Source organism: Vigna unguiculata, chromosome 3 (genome assembly GCF_004118075.2).
Source record: "Vigna unguiculata cultivar IT97K-499-35 chromosome 3, ASM411807v1, whole genome shotgun sequence".
In the NCBI taxonomy this organism is placed as follows: Eukaryota; Viridiplantae; Streptophyta; class Magnoliopsida; order Fabales; family Fabaceae; genus Vigna; species Vigna unguiculata.
In genome coordinates, this window is record NC_040281.1 from 62,371,905 (window position 1) to 62,389,775 (window position 17,871).

The window sequence follows — 17,871 nt, forward strand, 5'->3', positions numbered from 1 at the left end:
TCAATTACTTTATTTAAACAAGAAAATAAGTATAAAATATTTTAATTGGCCTATACTTAAATAAAACATTTTAAAAAATTAATTGGTAAATCAATCTAATTAGTTTAAATTCTGAAGTTGATCCAAACCAATAAGATATTAAACTATTTAATATTTTTAATTATCTTAGATAATCTGTTTTAGTGGATTTGATAGATTGCTAAAGTTAAATAACTCAGTTTACTAATACTTACAAATATTTATTACTCATCAATTTAAATTACAGAAAATAAATATTTGTCCTATACTACATAACTTAAAATACTAGTTAAATACATAAACAAGTATAAAAGATGTAAATACATATATATATATATATATATATATATATATATATATATATATTAATATATTAATTTCATTTTATGATATGAAAGTATATATTTTATGAGTTTTAGTTTTTAAAAATGTTATCCAAACTGCACAAGTTACTGCCATGGTTGTTTTTCTTTTATCTCAAGCAAACGGATCGAATACATCATAAAATATAGAAGAATTGTTGTGTTTGTTACCACCTCATTATGTCGTGTAACGTTGGGACCTAAAAGATCTTAAACCAGAAGAGTAGTCGAACCCAGTCCTTCTCTCTTGTTGGAAACTCACTTTAATCTAACGACTTGACTCACACGATACGCGCTCTTTGCTCCTTCCTTCGTCTTCCTTCGTTCTTTCTGAACCGTGCACGAGAGAGAGGGTTTGATTCATCCCTCGCAAGAAGCGTGTGGCACTGGCATTCCTTGTCGGAGAAGATGACCTTCGACTTAGATTCCATCGCTCGCAAAATCGACGTTGATAATCGCATTCCCCTCCGCTATTACTATCGGATTGCCGATAGCCTCCTCAAGCAGGTGAATCGCTCCTTCTATTAAATGCTTTTCGTTCGTCCTTCATTGCATTAGGGCTTTGCAAGATTATCGTCGCCGGAACTTTCTCCTACCGCAATAGGATCCTTTCGTTGTTTCTAGAAACTCTCCATCACCGTTTCGCTACCTACAATTAACGAATTCATGTGCGAAGGAGAATCTTCAGACCTCGCGGCACCTCGTGTTTCTGACCGTGTGTCAAATTCTTGCTATTTAGGATCAGTTTAACAGGCTTGTTTATAGCCCTAGTTATCAATCAATGATACATTACTCAATTAAGATGTGTTTATGTGACCAGAACTTGTTCATCTTGTAGCTTGTCTCATCAAACTGGTATAAAATCGATATAAAATTATAGAGCAAAAAATGAATAATGACAAATGAAGGTGAGTATGTTGCGTGAGTGCTTGTGCTTTGTTTGGTGCCCTAGTACACAATCTCGAAACTGTTTGGGAATAACTGTGGTTTGCTAACTTCATTATCCTACCCTGCACTAGAACTAGTTCTGAGTTTTGTGTGGAAGTAGAACAGTTTAAACTTTGTTGTATATACGTTGCCACTGTCGTGATTACTGAATTTTTTTCTGTCTACAGGCAAGTATCTACAGGGAGGAGAATAATGTAGTTGACTTGTACATCATACTCGTTAGATTTTTAAGGTAAAACATGGAAGTTTCATGGATTCTCATTACGGTGGACTTGTTAGATTGCAGTTAATTTGAGTTAACATTTTTTCCCTCACTGTTCCTATTTTTGATGATCTTTTTTCAAGTTTGGTTTCTGAAACTATACCATATCATCGAGATTATCATGCTTCGCCTCCCAATGAAAGAGCAGCTTATAAGAAGGTGAGAAATGGCCATGCCACATTTTAGGGTATATGTGTGGGTGTTTGTTTTAGTTTTTTATTCGTATATTTGATTTTTGGTCCTGTTATTCTTGTCTATCATTTTTCCATTACAGAAATCACGACCTGTATTGGATGAGCTTGAATCTTTGAAGCCTGAGTTTAAACGCCGGGTGGAAAAATTAAAAGACTTGCATGTAAAAGCTCCATTGCCCGAGGAAAATGGCTTCAATAAGGCTTTGCAGAGTTCTGTAAATTCATCTTTGGAGTGGCCAGTTGTCAATAAAAGTAATAACTTGAGCGTGGATTTTAAACAGGTGAGGACTCAGATAATATTTTAGTATAAATATCAGGATACCGAAAATTCTCAATCTATTTGTATCGTTGCCATGGTATCTCAACTAGCTACAACACCAAATGCTTTAAAAATTTTGTTTTAGAATTTTCTTATTGATTACTTGTCCCATTTTTTAATTTTTTTTTTTTTGCGTTAATGTGTTTTTGATTTCTGTTCAGATTGTTTATTGATGTCATTTTTTTCCCCAACATATTTGCAGCCTTCTGGAGTCGGTTCACACTCTTCATGGAATTACAATAGTATGTCATCATCAGATTCAAGGCCTATTGATAAGCAGTTCCAGAAACTGTAAGTTTTTCTACCTATTCATATTCTATTATTTTGATATTTCTACAATTTACACTTGGTTTACTAATAGTATCAAATCAATTATATGAGTGAGTGCTTTTGGGCTTCTTTTTGAATTTTGAATTAAGATTGCTCTTCTTTTTTCTTTCTTTGTGCTTCCATTTTTTGCCTGCAATTGATTTTTCTTTTGTGCATTTATACGTATAAGTGGGTTTAATATTGCCAGGCTAAATAGCACACTCCTTTCTGTCTGCCTCTCCCCATTCCCACTAAGCTTCCATTTATGTCTGCAATTGATTTTTCTTTTGTGCATTTATATGTAGAATTTTATAAATGGATGTAATATTACAGGATTAAAAGCTGACACTCCTTCCTGTCTACTTCTCCCCATTCCCACCCAAAAAAAAGAGTAAAGAATAAGCATACAAGATAAAGAATAAGAGTGTTTTGTTTTAACTATTTTTTCATGTTATAGGTTGGCAGAAGATATTATGTTTACTGCTTCCATATCTGACTGGACCAAATTCAAATGATTTATTCGTATGTTCTGATTGGTTAAATGCTATTTCACTTGTGCGATTTTCATTCAGCACACTTATGTTTTTCAGTGAGATATACGTTTCTTATTATCCTTGTGATTTGAGGAGCTTCTTGAACATTTTCAAGATATTTCAAAAGAAAGAAGGATGTCATATTGAAAGAAGAATTGTGATTATTATTCTTTTGATTGCGCAGATCTCTTAGTCTACCTGCTCCAAATAAGGAGACTTTGTCCAGACACTCATTTTTAGGACCAAATGGCCTTAGGGGGCAATGGCTTGGTCCTAGTGCAGAAATAAAGGTATAATTGAAGTGTGACTGTCCTTGTGCTGTCTTAACATGGATTATCTCTCATATTTGTTGAAATATAGGGTTTTAGATATTGATGGGGCAAACAACAGAATAGATATTGAATACTCTGTAAGATGTTGTGATGGTATGTATACAAAGCATGTCTGCTTTAAGTCTAATCCTTATTTAAATGAGGAAATAAATCGTGATATATAAGGAAACATTAGGAATCAATCTAAGGAGATAATCTAAGATACAATAATGATACTATGATATATTTTTCATATATTCTGTCAATATTGATATTGGACATGTGCAGGTTCAATATCCAAGCAGTGATCTCACACACGTGAATGATTCAAGGTTTGACATTCGTATCCTAATTTGAAATCGAGTTCCATGTCCTTTTTGTTTCATGTTCGTGATTTTTTGCTGTTCAAATTGCATAATTTTCATGTTTTTACTATTTATTATTGGTGCTTTTGTTGTCAATCTCAGTCAATTATTCTTTTAAAACTGTGTTATTTTCCCTTTTTTTAATGTTTTTCTCATTGCGAGTTTGTGGTGGCATCTGACTGAAAAATGCTGAAATTTGAATGCCAAATATTGTTCTCAGGCGTGCTGTGTTTAGGTTTGTAACTCTAAAATATAAAACATCCCACACACTTACTGTTTTTTGTTATTCACACTGATAGCCTGAATCAGACTGGGCTGTATGACATTCTGGCAATTAAAGATAGCGATCAAGGACCAGTTACATCCACCATGGACTCAGTTCTCTCCTTGGATGATGGAAGATGGTCGCGACCTTCTGTTGAGTATGGTTCTTCTGTTGTAACTGAATCAAGGGAGGACCCCTTACAATCGCTCAACATCAAGCAACCTTTGCCACCTCCTGTTCTTGCGCAGGTGCACCCAGAATGTGCCCATATTCCTCCTTCAAAAGTTGCAGATCCAAGACCGGGACCAGCTAAATCTTCTCATGATTCTGGACTTGGTCCAACAACATATCAACACCTACACATTGTAAGCCTTTTTTAGTTTTGTAGTTGAATTGTGTGACTTATATCTTGGATTTTGTTGGTCATTTTATCATGACTTCTTATTTGTGTGAGCTTTGGCTCTTGAGTTCTTATACTCTTTGAAAGTTATAACACCTTAAGTCTATGTTGCAGCCTGTCAAAATGATGGAAGATTTTTTGAGATTAGCTTCGCAGAACACACGGAAGAACTTAGAGACATGTGGTGTTCTTGCAGGATCCTTGGTAAGAGATATTGTTATTCTGTGTGCTTCCAAGTTTCAGAAAATCTCTTGGATGATGATTTTAACAGTTTTTGTAATTGCAATTTGAATGTCTCTAGAAAAACAGGGTATTCCATATCACGACACTTATAATCCCAAAGCAGGAATCAACCTCAGACTCGGTAAGTTGATGTCATGTTTCCTTTTTTTAATTTATTTTACAAGCTATTATACTCCGTCCATTGTAATTCCATGGGTAAAAAGCTTAACTTTTTTCATTCATCTTACTCCAGCTATATCCTGACAGACAAAATATAACATTAATATTGCTGTGAGGTTGTGTTGCACAGATGTGGTGATTTGTGAATCTGCATGATTGGTAACTATTTGTATCTGAGATAATTTCGTAATATTAAGTTGAAAAGCTGCTTCAACCAACATTTGAGTTGAAAAGCTGCTTGAACCTCCAATGTTTCTGTAAATTAGAATTATTAGCACTTATTTAAAGAACAAACAGCCGGTTCTTCAGTCAATTTTAGTGAGTTACCTTTGACTTTTAATGATTGTGGTAGAGATCCCTTGGTGTTGCTGAGTTGTACGTGAAGAATGATAGGAAGAAAGTCTGTGGTTATTATATGGGCTGGATAGGAAACACTAAAGCTAATAACCTGCATATCATAGCAGACTGCCTACATAGCAGAAAAAAGGATGAGAAGGGTATAAGGTTGGTTGAGTTGGGCTAAATGCAAGGAGAAAGTAAGCTTGGCATAATTTGATTGATGAATTGGGCCTCAGGGCAGTGAGGAAGCAAACACTGTTTTACGGTGTTTCCATTACATATTTTATGTTTGAGAGAGTGAATGCGTGGTTGTAATGTGTGTGATTGGGGTTTGTCAATTTTCATATGTAATACCTGGGTTTCTATGAGATTGTAAAATGAGATACTGATTGTATTCATTACAAATGAAAAGGTATAACTCATTTCCACTCTATATAAATGAGTAAACTCCAAATGTCATTTCAGTGCCCGAGATTTTAAAAATCCTTCATTAGTATCTGACTTTTGAAAACATCGTTTACTTTTAGTCTTTTTTGGTGCAAAATGACACTGGAAAATAAAGTAGAAGACTATGTTTAATTACTCTTTTGCAAGCTGAAGGGCTGACAGTTTATATTAAAAAAAATTTATAAAATGTCTAACTTGTGCAATCTTGAGAATCAATTTAAGATTTCTATATATTAATATATGTAGCACATTATCAAGTATTCGTTCTATTTTGTAGAAACAAAGAACTGTTGTTTTCACAGTTAAGTTTTTCTTGTACTGTCTGATTTTTATTCAGCATCTAATTGAATTTTAATATCCAGTGTTCAACTTTGAACGAAGAAGAAATATTTGAAGTTCAAGACAGCTTATCACTCTTTCCTTTAGGTTGGATACATGTAAGTGCCCCATTACTCCCGGTTGTTGCTTATTCATTCTTTTAGTTATATCCATGAGTAAATATTTTTCTACCCTGGATGGCGACAGCAAAAAACTTGATGTGAAGCATTGATTTTTCTGATTTTGTATCTCCAGAATTCAAGGCTTCTGATTTCAAGTGAAAGTAGTTGCCAAAGAAATTTTTGTTGCTGTCATGCTTAGAGTAGTAAGGATAAGAATTATTCATCAATTCTGATAGAGACTTGGAATTAAATTGGTTACACTAAAATGATAAGTAATTTACTTTATTCAGTAATTTCAATATGATTAATATTACACAGATGAAAAAAAAGTCCAGAATTTTGGCAGTTTGTGGGGGGCTGTTTGATAAATTAAAGTGGTGGGAGTAAGGACCTCGTGAAAGAGTTAGCAGGCAGGCCAATTGCTAAATCATTTTTTTAACGCTTCTGGCAAAATAATTCTGCCTGTTACATTTTTTCTTTAAGGAAAGCAGAAAAACATAATGCACTTGGTGCCGCAGATGAGTAGTGGTAAGAATTAAAGGATGAAATTCATCCTTTGCATTCTCTTTACCTGCTGGGACTTTGATTGATGTAAGATATTTAAAAGTAAAAGAAAAAAATAGTCAAAACTGTATCTTACTTTTTGGTTCTTGGCAAAGATTTTTCTTTCTTTTTTGTTGTAGTTGCTACACCCTCTCAAATCTTTTATCTTTATTATAAAGATGACCTTAAGGTATTAACTGATGTTTTGACGAGTACGGTAATAATATTAATATGATTGAAGATAGCAAGCCTTCTATATTAGTGTCCTTCTGTAGCTCTTACCTTTTGTTTTTCTTTAACTCACTTTAAGTTTACAAACTTTAAGTTTCGGTATTTATCTTATTTCTTTCGACTTTTCAGACACATCCATCACAAACTTGTTTCATGTCTTCTGTGGATCTACACACTCATTACTCATACCAGGTAATAGATGCAACTGTAATTTCAATTTCCTGTTTTTTCACATATTAAGATGTTTAAGCAGTTGTTATATTATAGCCCTCTATGTTTGACTACGGGGCTTAGACAAGAAACGGTGGCCGTAATGCTAGATAGTTGAGTTCTTGTGATGATGTTAGTGTAATTTTTAAAAGATGCAAGAGATTTGATGATGTCATGCATTTTAACCTATTTTGCATGAGATTTAGGGTATAATGTATGAAGGAAAAAGGCCTAATAACTTGGATTATTTTAGTAAAGCCACCGGAGTACAAGCTTTATTTTCTCAATTTAATAGAAGAATTTGCAAGAGATTTGATGATGTCATGCACTTTAACCTGATTTGCATGAGAAATTAGGGTAAAATGTATGAAGGAAAAAGGCCTAATAACTCGGATTACTTTAGTAAAGCCACTGGAGTACTAGCTTTATTTTCTCAATTAAATAGAATAATTTGGAACAATCAGCAAATGTACATATATTTCCTTCTAATTGTACCTCGCTGTATATTTGTGGCTTTGTTTCAGATCATGTTACCAGAGGCAATTGCTATTGTCATGGCCCCTACAGATACGACTAGGTAAGTTTTACCAGCAATTGTGTATTTTTGTCTATCATCAGATTAAACTAGGAAGCAATTGTGTATTTTGTCATTATCATTGCCAGATTAAACAAGGAAATATATGCATAATAACCCTGATCAGATTCGGAGTGTTGACCGTTATTTTACATAACTTTTTCCAAAAAACATGTTTAAATCCAATCACATGATCTTACATTGGAATAGGGAATGATTTACTCATTTGCTTGTGATTGATGGAGTAAAGATCAACTGAATATGCATGAGTTGAATGAATGAGTTCTTTTTCTTATCATTTTTACTCAATTCATAGATCATCAATGATGTGCATTTTTACTGGTCTAACCTTTGCCCTAAAAAAACGATAGGGTTATTTAGATGAATCCACGGAAAATATAATTATCTCATAGGGTTGCTTCTACCCAAGTTTTCCCCTCCCCCAAGTCCCAGTCTTGTAGCTGAACCATTGCCTTTGGTTCTACTGTTTTTTGATAAATATTTTGCCTTCGTAATAACATGTCTTTGGCATGTATTGACTAACCGATACCTGCTTATTGATATTTTGGTACTATAAGCTCTACCTTAGAAACTATCTGCAGGGGTTTTACCTTTGAAATGGAATGGAAATGATAAGTCTAATGCTGTATTTCAATATGGACATAATATTATAAGCTAGTTTATTTGAGAAGAGATGATTTTGATTTTGATTTATTTTGGCACTGCAGTCCACATGGCATATTTCATCTATCTGATCCAGGTGGTGTTTCTGTAATTCGTAACTGTCAACAACGTGGATTTCATCCCCACGAAGAGCCTTCGGATGGAAGTCCAATATATGAGCATTGCTCTCATGTCTATATGAACGCTAACATGGGGTTCGATGTTGTTGACCTTCGAGACCGATGAGTGTCTGTAGACAGGTTTCAACAATGATGATTTACTGCATCTTTTCTATCAGATCGCAATGGTATAGGTGGATGGATTCTTTTGTATTTATGAATTGAGAAGAGAATTATTAATCGCCATTCCCTCGATTTTGTATTATATCTGTGAAGCGGTGAAAAGGTAGTTGTGTATATGTTACTTTATACCAGGTGAAGGAAATTAGAAATGTAACTAAATTAATTCCCCATATATGACATTTCTCAAAGTCTTCAATACAAAACATATACAATAGTTGTTGGCCTTTTCACTTTGGTACTACCATTAAAAATAGAACATTAAATTGTAATTTCTGTTTTAAACTTCATATTTAATTATAACTTTCACAATATTATTTCATTTTAGTAAAAGTTCAGGTGAGGTTTGTGATTTATTTACTTTTATAATTTTCTCTCTTCAAATTTAACTCAATAAAGGGAAGGGGTATTTATTATTGATTTCAGGATAAATAGTTGGTTTAAAAGAATTAGTATTGTTATGTTTTGTTTATAGTATAATAAGAAACAGAAAATTACAGTTCTATATTTATTTATTTTTTTAAATTTTGTTAATGGTTAAGTTAATGGAACACATATTTTATGTTCATTAATTCTCACATGTGTTTATTAGATAAAAATTATTGTTAATATGCAATTATAGTTTTTCTTATTGTTTTGTAAATTTAAAATTGTCTTTTTTAAATATTAATATATATTAATATTTTTACTTTAATAATTATTATAAAACATATCTTCAATTATATCAATTACTTTAATAACAAAATTCAAACAAATTTAATATAGTTAAATTTATTGTACTAAGATTGAAATTTGTTTTATTTTATTAAAAATAAAGCGTGTTAATATTTATTGTACTATTTTTCATTTTAATTAAATCACTTTATAAAATTAATTATTTGAACATTCAAATAATATTTTTTAGCTCTTTATTTGCCCACTTTGGATAATATAATTTATTTTTAGGTATAGACTATCGTTTGTTATAGACATAGGACAAGTAACAAAAAGTAATAATTTTAAATTTTTTAGTTAAAAATTGTAGAGGGGTAAACAAAAATTAGGTTTAATTACATTTTCCCATTAAATTTGGGGCTATTTTAATTTTGATTACCCAAGTTTAGAAAAGTTCTTTTGGTCCCTTAAAATAAAAAATAAAAAAACTATAATCTTAATTTCTAAACATTAAATTTCAGGAGTGCTTATATATAAATCATATATATTCTTTCAAATTTTGAGGAACTTAAGAACCTTATAAATTTAGAAAAATTAAAACTAAAATTACTTTGAATTTCAGGACTAAAAACTGAGTTAGACCTAAGACTTACAAGTTTTCATAACAAACTATAGAAATTTCCTTATACTCTGTAACTTCGGAAGTAATGTCAAGAAAGGTGAAAGAGTTATCAACACTTTTCCTCCAATTCGATTTTTTTTTTCATATATACATAAGAATCATCAAATTCTTGTCTAATTCTTGTCTGTGTTTAGGGAACTCAATTACTTTAAAATTGTTTCAAGTTTTTATTTGTAGAACAGTCATAATTCATTCGGTTTCACAATCCTCGACTAAGATTTCAGCAGATGGAAGATATTTTACTGATGATCATGATAGAAGTATATTTATAGCATCAAATGATACCATTTTTAAATGAAAAAAGATCTACTTGTAATATTTTTTAACAAGACAATTCCACCCCATTACTATAATTTTTACACTGTAACACTAGTAAATATAAAACCATGAGGAAGGGGCATGCACACACACACACAGCAACTACTACAATTCAATGGGAAAGAAAATGCTAAAAATGAAATGTGACACAGCCAAAAAAACCACAACCATCGATTGAGGTGTGCTGTTACAGTTGCAGGATTTCAGCAACGAATTCATCAACCAAAGAATCAAATATTTGGTCTTCAACCACTGCACCAAGTTGAAAAGTATCAACCTCAAAATCTAGCCATTGTCCATATTGAATGCTCATGTCCCTATCTACCAGTTCATCCACCATTGAGTCCCTCATATCTCTCCAACTTGAAATTTCCTTCCACACTTCCTTTGCCAACCATTCATTTCTTCTCACCATTGCAACCCCTTTTGCCCACACTTTGTAACCCCCACCAACATAACGTCTGCATCTCAAGTTCAAACACTCACTCACACAATCAAATATAACTTTCCTTCTTATTCTGCACTCACCACCATCACTCTCAAACCTTCCCCTTCGGTTTTCCAACTGGTTGAACAGATGAGGGTTCACAATCTCACGAGCTCTGCCAAGAGAAAAGTCCATGTACATCAACTCCACATTACACAATATATCATTTACATACTCTAACTCCCATGTGCAATTTGATTCTCCAATCTTCATTTGGGAAAATCTACTTGATTGTTTCCTTAGCATGGTCCAACCTGATGCTGAATCAAACAAGTCTGTATAGCCACTTCCTGAGCCCACAACTTGCTTCCTGAAAGTAGATACTGTCAGTAGTGATCACGGCCATGTATGTAGCTTTTAGTTTTCAAAATTGTTTTTTGAAAATACAAATCAAATGTTCTGACTCATTAAATGACTAATTTCAGAAGAAACAATATATTGTCTCATGATGCCACTTTTACCTCCTTTTTTGGTCTTCTGAACTGGAAGCACTTGCACTGAATGGAGATTCACAGCTTTCAGTAGAAAAAGAAGGGTCAAGAACGGATATTGGACTCGGCTGTCCTGAATTGAATAACCCTGCTTCCATAGGATTGATCTCACACTCTTCCATCTTATCTAGCTGTAAAATATGTTGAGTTGATTAACATTCAATGTTTATCATAAGGAATATTATGCCTCCAAACAAAGTTAGGCTGATTTTACAATACAATGCTATTGATTCTTTCAATTGTCTTGTGTTACATTTTACTACAACACCCCAAATTCAGTTCCACATTAACTGCATAAAAGATAGTCATTAATCTTCAAATTTAACCATAAAGTAAGCAAGCCTAACTTCTCATAGTGTGGAAATTTAACTAGAGTCCTGCCATTATGTATTCATGCTAGAAAAAGGATAATAACAACAAATGCTAAAATATTCTCACATACCCGAAGCCTATGCTGGGATGATAATTCTGGAAGATAGGAGCGGTTACTGATCATGTCTTGATCTTTCTTCTGTTGCAACCCTGGAAAGAGGTTAACTGAATTAAGGGTGGGAACCAGATCTTTGGATTTTGGTGCAGTGCTGGAAGGTGACCTTGCTTTGAGAGAGTCATCACAAGAGTTCCCAATTCCATATGTTAACTCCCTCAACTTCTGATCCAAAAGAATACCTAAGGCATCACCACCAACTGCACTGTATCCTGCATTATCAGTTTCAGTATCAACCAACACTCTTCTAATATGCTGATCCAAGGAATTTAGGCCAGGTGTCTCAAAACCAGAATTGCTTCTTGTCAAGGGCATGGTAAATGTGAAGGAAACTACATCCATGTCTTTCTTTTTTACTTCTTCAGCCTCACCTTGGTATTTATTACTAACTACATTAGACTGCACAGGCTTCTGCGATTTGTCGATGAATAAATTATCAACAACCCTATCATTCCAGTCCCTGTCTGTAGACCTCTTTTTCCTTGGAAAATTGTTTGTACGAGTATACAAGACCTCCTTTTCACTGTCTGTCACACTCGTTGATGATTTTTTGGGCCCAGCTTTAGATTTTGCAGCAGATTTATTACTAGAGCTTCTATGTCGTCCACCAGAAGAATCCCCAGTCACAACTTTTCTACCTTGTGAATTGGAAACCAATTGCTTTGATGGTGGTTTGTCTTTATCCATTGGACAATTCTGTTTCTGATTATTCTGCCTGAGAACACCAGAAGCATCTTGACCAGAGGATTTCATGTGCAAACTTTTTTGAACATTAGCCTTCAGAGGCTTCTGGGAGTTTTTAGTGTCACATTGCTCTCTCTGCTCCACTAAACTTTTTCCACTACTAGAACTCAAGCCTTCCCTTCTTTGAACATTCACTTTTGCTTGGATTGCAAGTGAAATAGACTTCCCTTTATTTTTTGAATAACAATCTTCTTCTACTTGTGTAGAAGATCTGATAGGTGCATCCACAAGTCCATTCCAACTTTTGTTCAAAGATTGTCCTTTTAGATATTTGGCATCATTAGACTCAGTCAACCTATGAGAAGTTTCAAAAAGCCTACTAGTTCTAAGAGAGGTTTCTCTTTTTCCTTTCGGATCTCTAACTCTAGAGGTCTCTGAAGATGAACTAATTAGTTGTCCCTTTTGTGAAGCCTCCACTTTTTCTTTAAGGTCTCTAACCCTCAATGAACTAATTAGTTTTTCCTTTTGTGAAGCCTCTACCAGAGGTGCTTTAGCCTTTGTAGCAGCTTGGCGTCCAGGTTCAATAATTCTTGCTGCAGCTTCCATGATGTATGTAGCATTATTTGATGGAACAAAACCAGGATTCTTAATTGGGGACAAAAGTTTATGGTGTGTAAGGGGAATAGATTTAGCTGATTTGGGAGGCATTACTTCTGTTTGAAACTTTTCAATTGGCTTGCTACGGGTCTGTAGAGGCTTTGCCTCCATGAAATTCCTAGAAGTTCCCTCAGCTTTTTCAACCAACTTTCCAGAATATAGAATCTGATGATCATGAAGATGATTGAGATTTTTCCTCCAGTACTGCACATCTTGAATGCATTGGCTATCAAAATATGGATCAGAAAAACTGGAAGATGGCAATGAATCCAATCCCATAAGCCTAGCAACTACACCAGGGGCCCTTGTTCCACATACTTCAGAATCTATAACAGATGTAGCACAGCTATGATCACCACTATCTCTAATACTTCCCCCTATTCCAATTTCACCATCTTCGTCCACCTGAAATTATTAAACAATTAACCGCTAAAGTTTCATTATATTACACATAAAATAATATTTTGGAGCACAGTTTATAGTGATACCAGATAGGGAAGCATCGTTGCCAAGTTGCCATCAACTTTTCTTCTTTGTTTCAAGGACTCTGCCAATAGTGAAGAAAAAAGAGACCAAAAGCAAAACACAATCAATTATAGATCGATGAATTTTTATACAAGAACGACAAGAGACACAAACACTCATCAAATTTTGAGGTACCCGGCGTGGTTGAAAATAATTTCTTCCGTGATTTTGAGGTCCAGTCAAACATGTGGAAAAAGCCACCTTCATCTTTTGCTCCTTCTTTCTGAACTCTCATTTCCAAAGCAGAATTTAATAAACCTTCAAGCTAAATGATGAAACAAAAAGAAAGGTGAATGCTGTTAGTTGAGCAAGAAACATAATCTATAATCCACCAAAATTTAAGATGAGTTTCGAAGTAGATGGAATGCAAAGGGGTGCAATAAAAAGAGGAGATCGTTTATTCAATTGTTTGAGTAGCAATATAAACAATTAAAAAAGAGGTATTCAAGAAAAAACTACATTCCTTGAGGTTCCATTCCATTCCATCCTAGAAATTCAATGATCCAAACAATGACAGCTACTACTACTTCATTCTTTATCTTTCCATAAATCCAAACGTAGAATGACTTACTAGGAAAGCATGATTCGATCTCAATAGCAACTACTTCATTCTTTATCTTTCCATAAATCCAAACGTAGAATGACTTACTAGGAAAGCATGATTCGATCTCAATAGCAACACACAATTGAATCAATCGATTATTAACTAATGCAATCCAAAGCAAATCATTACATTAAAAACAAAACGACCAAAATTTCAGATGATCATCTCTAAGTTTCTTTCGAAGGTAAAGCAACAGGACACAATTGGATCAAATCTCTTTGATCATCGTGTTACTAGAGTCAAAAACCATGATTTTTTACTTCTCATTCAATAGAATCTCACACTGTTCCAAACTCGATACAACTGATCACGTAGAATAACCGAGAAATCCTATACTGAATTTGAGCTAAAATCAAGTACAAACATATTATTCTTAATGGGAAAAAAAATCTAGTATGAATGGAGAAAAAATAAACGCTTTTCACTGACCATAAATATCTAAGAAAAACTCACATCTTTTAATCATCCATAGTGGAAAAAGGGAAACATCTGCTTATATACAAGCATTACTTATCTATGATGTGATGTTGTAACCTCTAAAACTCTCATCAATTACAATCACAGCAACAAATAGATACCCCCACAAAGCCAAATTGAGGCCATTGAACAACCCAGAAGTGAAACGAAAGAAAACAGCACAACTGATACATATGACATGTGCATCCATCAAAAGCCGGTAAAAGATGAGGACATGAACCCATCAAAGGAAACGAAGAAAAGCGCAAACTTTACAGTGACATTAGAGTAAGAGCCTACCTTGAGAAGGCGAGATGAATCAACAAAGCATTGCGGTGACTACAACACTGTGAAGGTGTTTGAATTGGCATACATGGGAAATGGGTAAATGCATCAAATTTGAGGTGAACTGAAGAAGGAAGTGCCAGCTCCAGTGAGATCGTGCAGTTCAACGTTCTAGTGGTAAAGGGAAACAGAAATTAAATGCTTTTTATTTTCAAAGAAATTTTTTGTTTGAAAAAAAGAGGCCTTTTTGCCATTATTGAATGTGAGAAAATGGGAAACTTTCTAACGTCTCTCTGCGAGCGATGACATTTCAAATTCCTAACTCGGAAACATGGTCCGTTGTTTGACTCACTGCCACGTGTACAACATCGTTTTGTGTCTCTTTCAAATTAGGTCACCCTAATTTATTTTTTAAAAAATATACAATATGATTGGAATATCAAAATATATAAAACATTGTTGGAATATATATAAAATATGATTAGAGACTTAGATTGAGATACAACATCGTTTTCTTTCAACTTTAATTTTTGTAATAACATTTATTAAGTTAGATTCTTCTTTTAAAATACTTCATTTTCGGATATGACATGTATAAAGTTACTTTTGAAAGAGTTAAAACTCTATTTTAAAATGAATTATAGATATTTACACGAGTAGAATATTATTATATAAAGCACTTATTACATATGTTTAATCAATAATAGTTCAAAAACATAGTAAAATTATTACAACATTAAACGGCTATTTACTTTATTTCCATAAATTAAAATTAAATAAATGCATAAACATTCTCAATAATTTCTTCTCTTTTAACGTGCATTTCACACACAATATTGTTGAAGATAATTGCAAAAAAAATTCTCCCTCGACTATTCCAGGTTAGATACTTTTATTTTTTATCATTAAATATTTTATTTTCTTAACCATTTATTATTTTTATCTTTATCCCTGAATTGAATTGAGATTTTTGTTAAAGCACCTTTCTCATATTTAAAAAATAACTTTATGCAAAATTTCTAAATATTGATCTATTATACATTGTAAAATAAAATAAATTGTCCAACGCAGGTATTAAATTGTTATATAATTTAATAGTCAAATCTACTTTAATTTTAATTAATTAATTATGTAAAAAAAATTATACTAACAAATATGTAAAAATTAAACTCTAATTTTAAATTTGTTATAAAATAAAATTAGTAATAGTTAGGAGAAAAAAATAATGAAGAGCAGTGTCTTAAGAGTTCTATTTATATCTAACTTTATTATGTAAAATATTTGTATTATTAAGGGTTACAAATTCAAATTTTACAATACAGAATATTGTCCTTGAAGAGAACATACTCTCACTAATCCTCAGTTAGTTGGAAGATCATAATACTAATAAGGGAGAATGATAAAACACAATTTTAATATGTCTTGTTACTGATAAAAAAATCACCAATATTTATACCTCCTGATAAAGAGTAGTCATATGAATAATTCTAGCAAAGCAAATCAATCGATCAATCATATAAATAAATGTGACATTAATTCATAACAAAATATAATTTATCTAAAATAATATATATTTACTTAATAGACTATATTATATTGGACATTTATTTTGAATCAAATTGATTGAATTTAATTCATAACATTTGATAGAATGTTATTATTGATTTTTGTTTAAACAACTGTTTAAAACTAATCGGATAAAATAAAATAATTGGTGAGTAAATAAAAAAAATACTATTTACAATTTAATTTTATAAACTTATGTTTTTTATTCAAATTTATGCAATTAAAGTTATTTTTAAATAGATTATTTTTAAAAAAATTTATACTTAATAATGCAATTTATTTGAATTTGAATTTTGAAAAGTTTATTTTATTTTTACTAATATTTTTTATATAATTTTATTTAAATTATATTTCAAGGTAATTTGTTATCTAATTTATATATTTTAAATAATTATTTTTAATACTATTTATTTTTATAAACCATTCACATGTATATTTCATAAGATAAATAAATTAATAGTGTACAATTTTTTTAAAACAAAAATAATAGTGAATAAATACTACCCATGTCGAACTTTTGTCATTCTATAAATTGTTTTGAAAAAATAAGTAAGAAACGAGAACTACTTATTCTAATACCTTTGTTTTGTTATATTTTAGGTGTTTTAAAGTGTTTATATAATGGGATTTTTAGGTCCAATCTAGATAAAATTTTAAGAAAATTCAAATTTAATTATGTTGAAAATTTAATTCAAAATCTAAAGTCTTATTAAGAATTAATAAAATGCTGTTAAAGTTCAATCAAACCCCAATTTTATGGCCAAAATGTAAATCAAGTCATAATTAGATTAAGCTAAAATGTTATATTTAATTCGTGACCAAAATTGAAAGCCTAAACCCTATATTTCATGGGACGAGTTTGAGTGAGTTGAACGTGCACAAAAACCTTGATTCAATTTGGCTTCAAAAATAAGGTTGAAGCTTGTTGAAAATTCGTCTTGATGATTAAGATTTTGCAAGCTAAGTTCATATCTGGCTTCTAAAAATATTAAGACCATTTTCTATATTTCATTGAGTGGGTTTGAGAGAAAGTAGATGTAGACTTGAAAAAGTTGCTTACTAGAATGACTTAGCAAAATAAAAATTATAATAATAATAATTCAAGCTTAAGAAATGAGACTTGAGTATAAATTGCACAAGTTTTTGTTCTTTACCAATATTCGAATTATTAATTATTGATTTTTTTATCAATGTTTGTTTTTCGATTAAGATTAATTGAAATATAAGCTAAAATTATTTTTTCATCAACATCAGTTAGGGTTTTTTCAAGCAAAAGTGATATCGATATCATACTGTTTTTGAATTGATTTTAGTTAATATTTTTAGTTGATATTAATTAGGACAATTTTTTAACTAATATTATAATTATTTACCCGTTAAGATTATTTCTCTATTAACACTTTTTAACCTTTTCTATTGAAGTATGTAAAGATTATTCTTCTGTCGATGTTAATAGTATTTTTTTTTCATCAACATCGATTAGGGTTTTATTGAAGCGCGCACATGTTAATTGTCATTGTCTGAACGTGATTTTAGACTAT

The 17,871-nt window shown here is 31.9% G+C and overlaps 2 protein-coding genes across 3 annotated transcripts; one reads left to right on the forward strand and one right to left on the reverse strand.

Moving 5' to 3' along the window:
- Positions 1–548: 548 nt before the first annotated feature.
- Positions 549–8,667, forward strand: LOC114178769 (AMSH-like ubiquitin thioesterase 3). 2 transcript variants are annotated; one of them, XM_028064854.1, is made up of 14 exons: positions 551–887; positions 1,496–1,560; positions 1,674–1,749; positions 1,865–2,065; positions 2,306–2,394; positions 3,130–3,235; positions 3,545–3,588; positions 3,921–4,251; positions 4,401–4,490; positions 4,588–4,650; positions 5,837–5,911; positions 6,818–6,880; positions 7,423–7,475; positions 8,201–8,667. In XM_028064854.1, the coding sequence occupies exons 1-14, from the start codon at positions 789–791 to the stop codon at positions 8,379–8,381; spliced, it is 1,536 nt and encodes a 511-aa protein (XP_027920655.1). In that variant the 5' UTR covers positions 551–788; the 3' UTR covers positions 8,382–8,667. The 2 variants fall into 2 exon arrangements, with proteins under 2 accessions (XP_027920656.1, XP_027920655.1); XM_028064855.1 differs by lacking the exons at positions 5,837–5,911; positions 6,818–6,880; positions 7,423–7,475; positions 8,201–8,667 and adding an exon at positions 5,041–5,460 and having other exon boundaries at positions 549–887.
- A 1,366-nt stretch (positions 8,668–10,033) lies between these two features.
- LOC114176197 lies at positions 10,034–14,966 on the reverse strand. The gene is made up of 6 exons (XM_028061153.1): positions 14,780–14,966; positions 13,555–13,684; positions 13,383–13,441; positions 11,509–13,299; positions 11,037–11,197; positions 10,034–10,885 (listed from the first exon to the last, which is right to left on the reverse strand). Exons 2-6 carry the CDS (start codon positions 13,652–13,654, stop codon positions 10,276–10,278), a joined length of 2,721 nt encoding a protein of 906 aa, XP_027916954.1. The 5' UTR covers positions 13,655–13,684; positions 14,780–14,966; the 3' UTR covers positions 10,034–10,275.
- Positions 14,967–17,871: the final 2,905 nt, after the last annotated feature.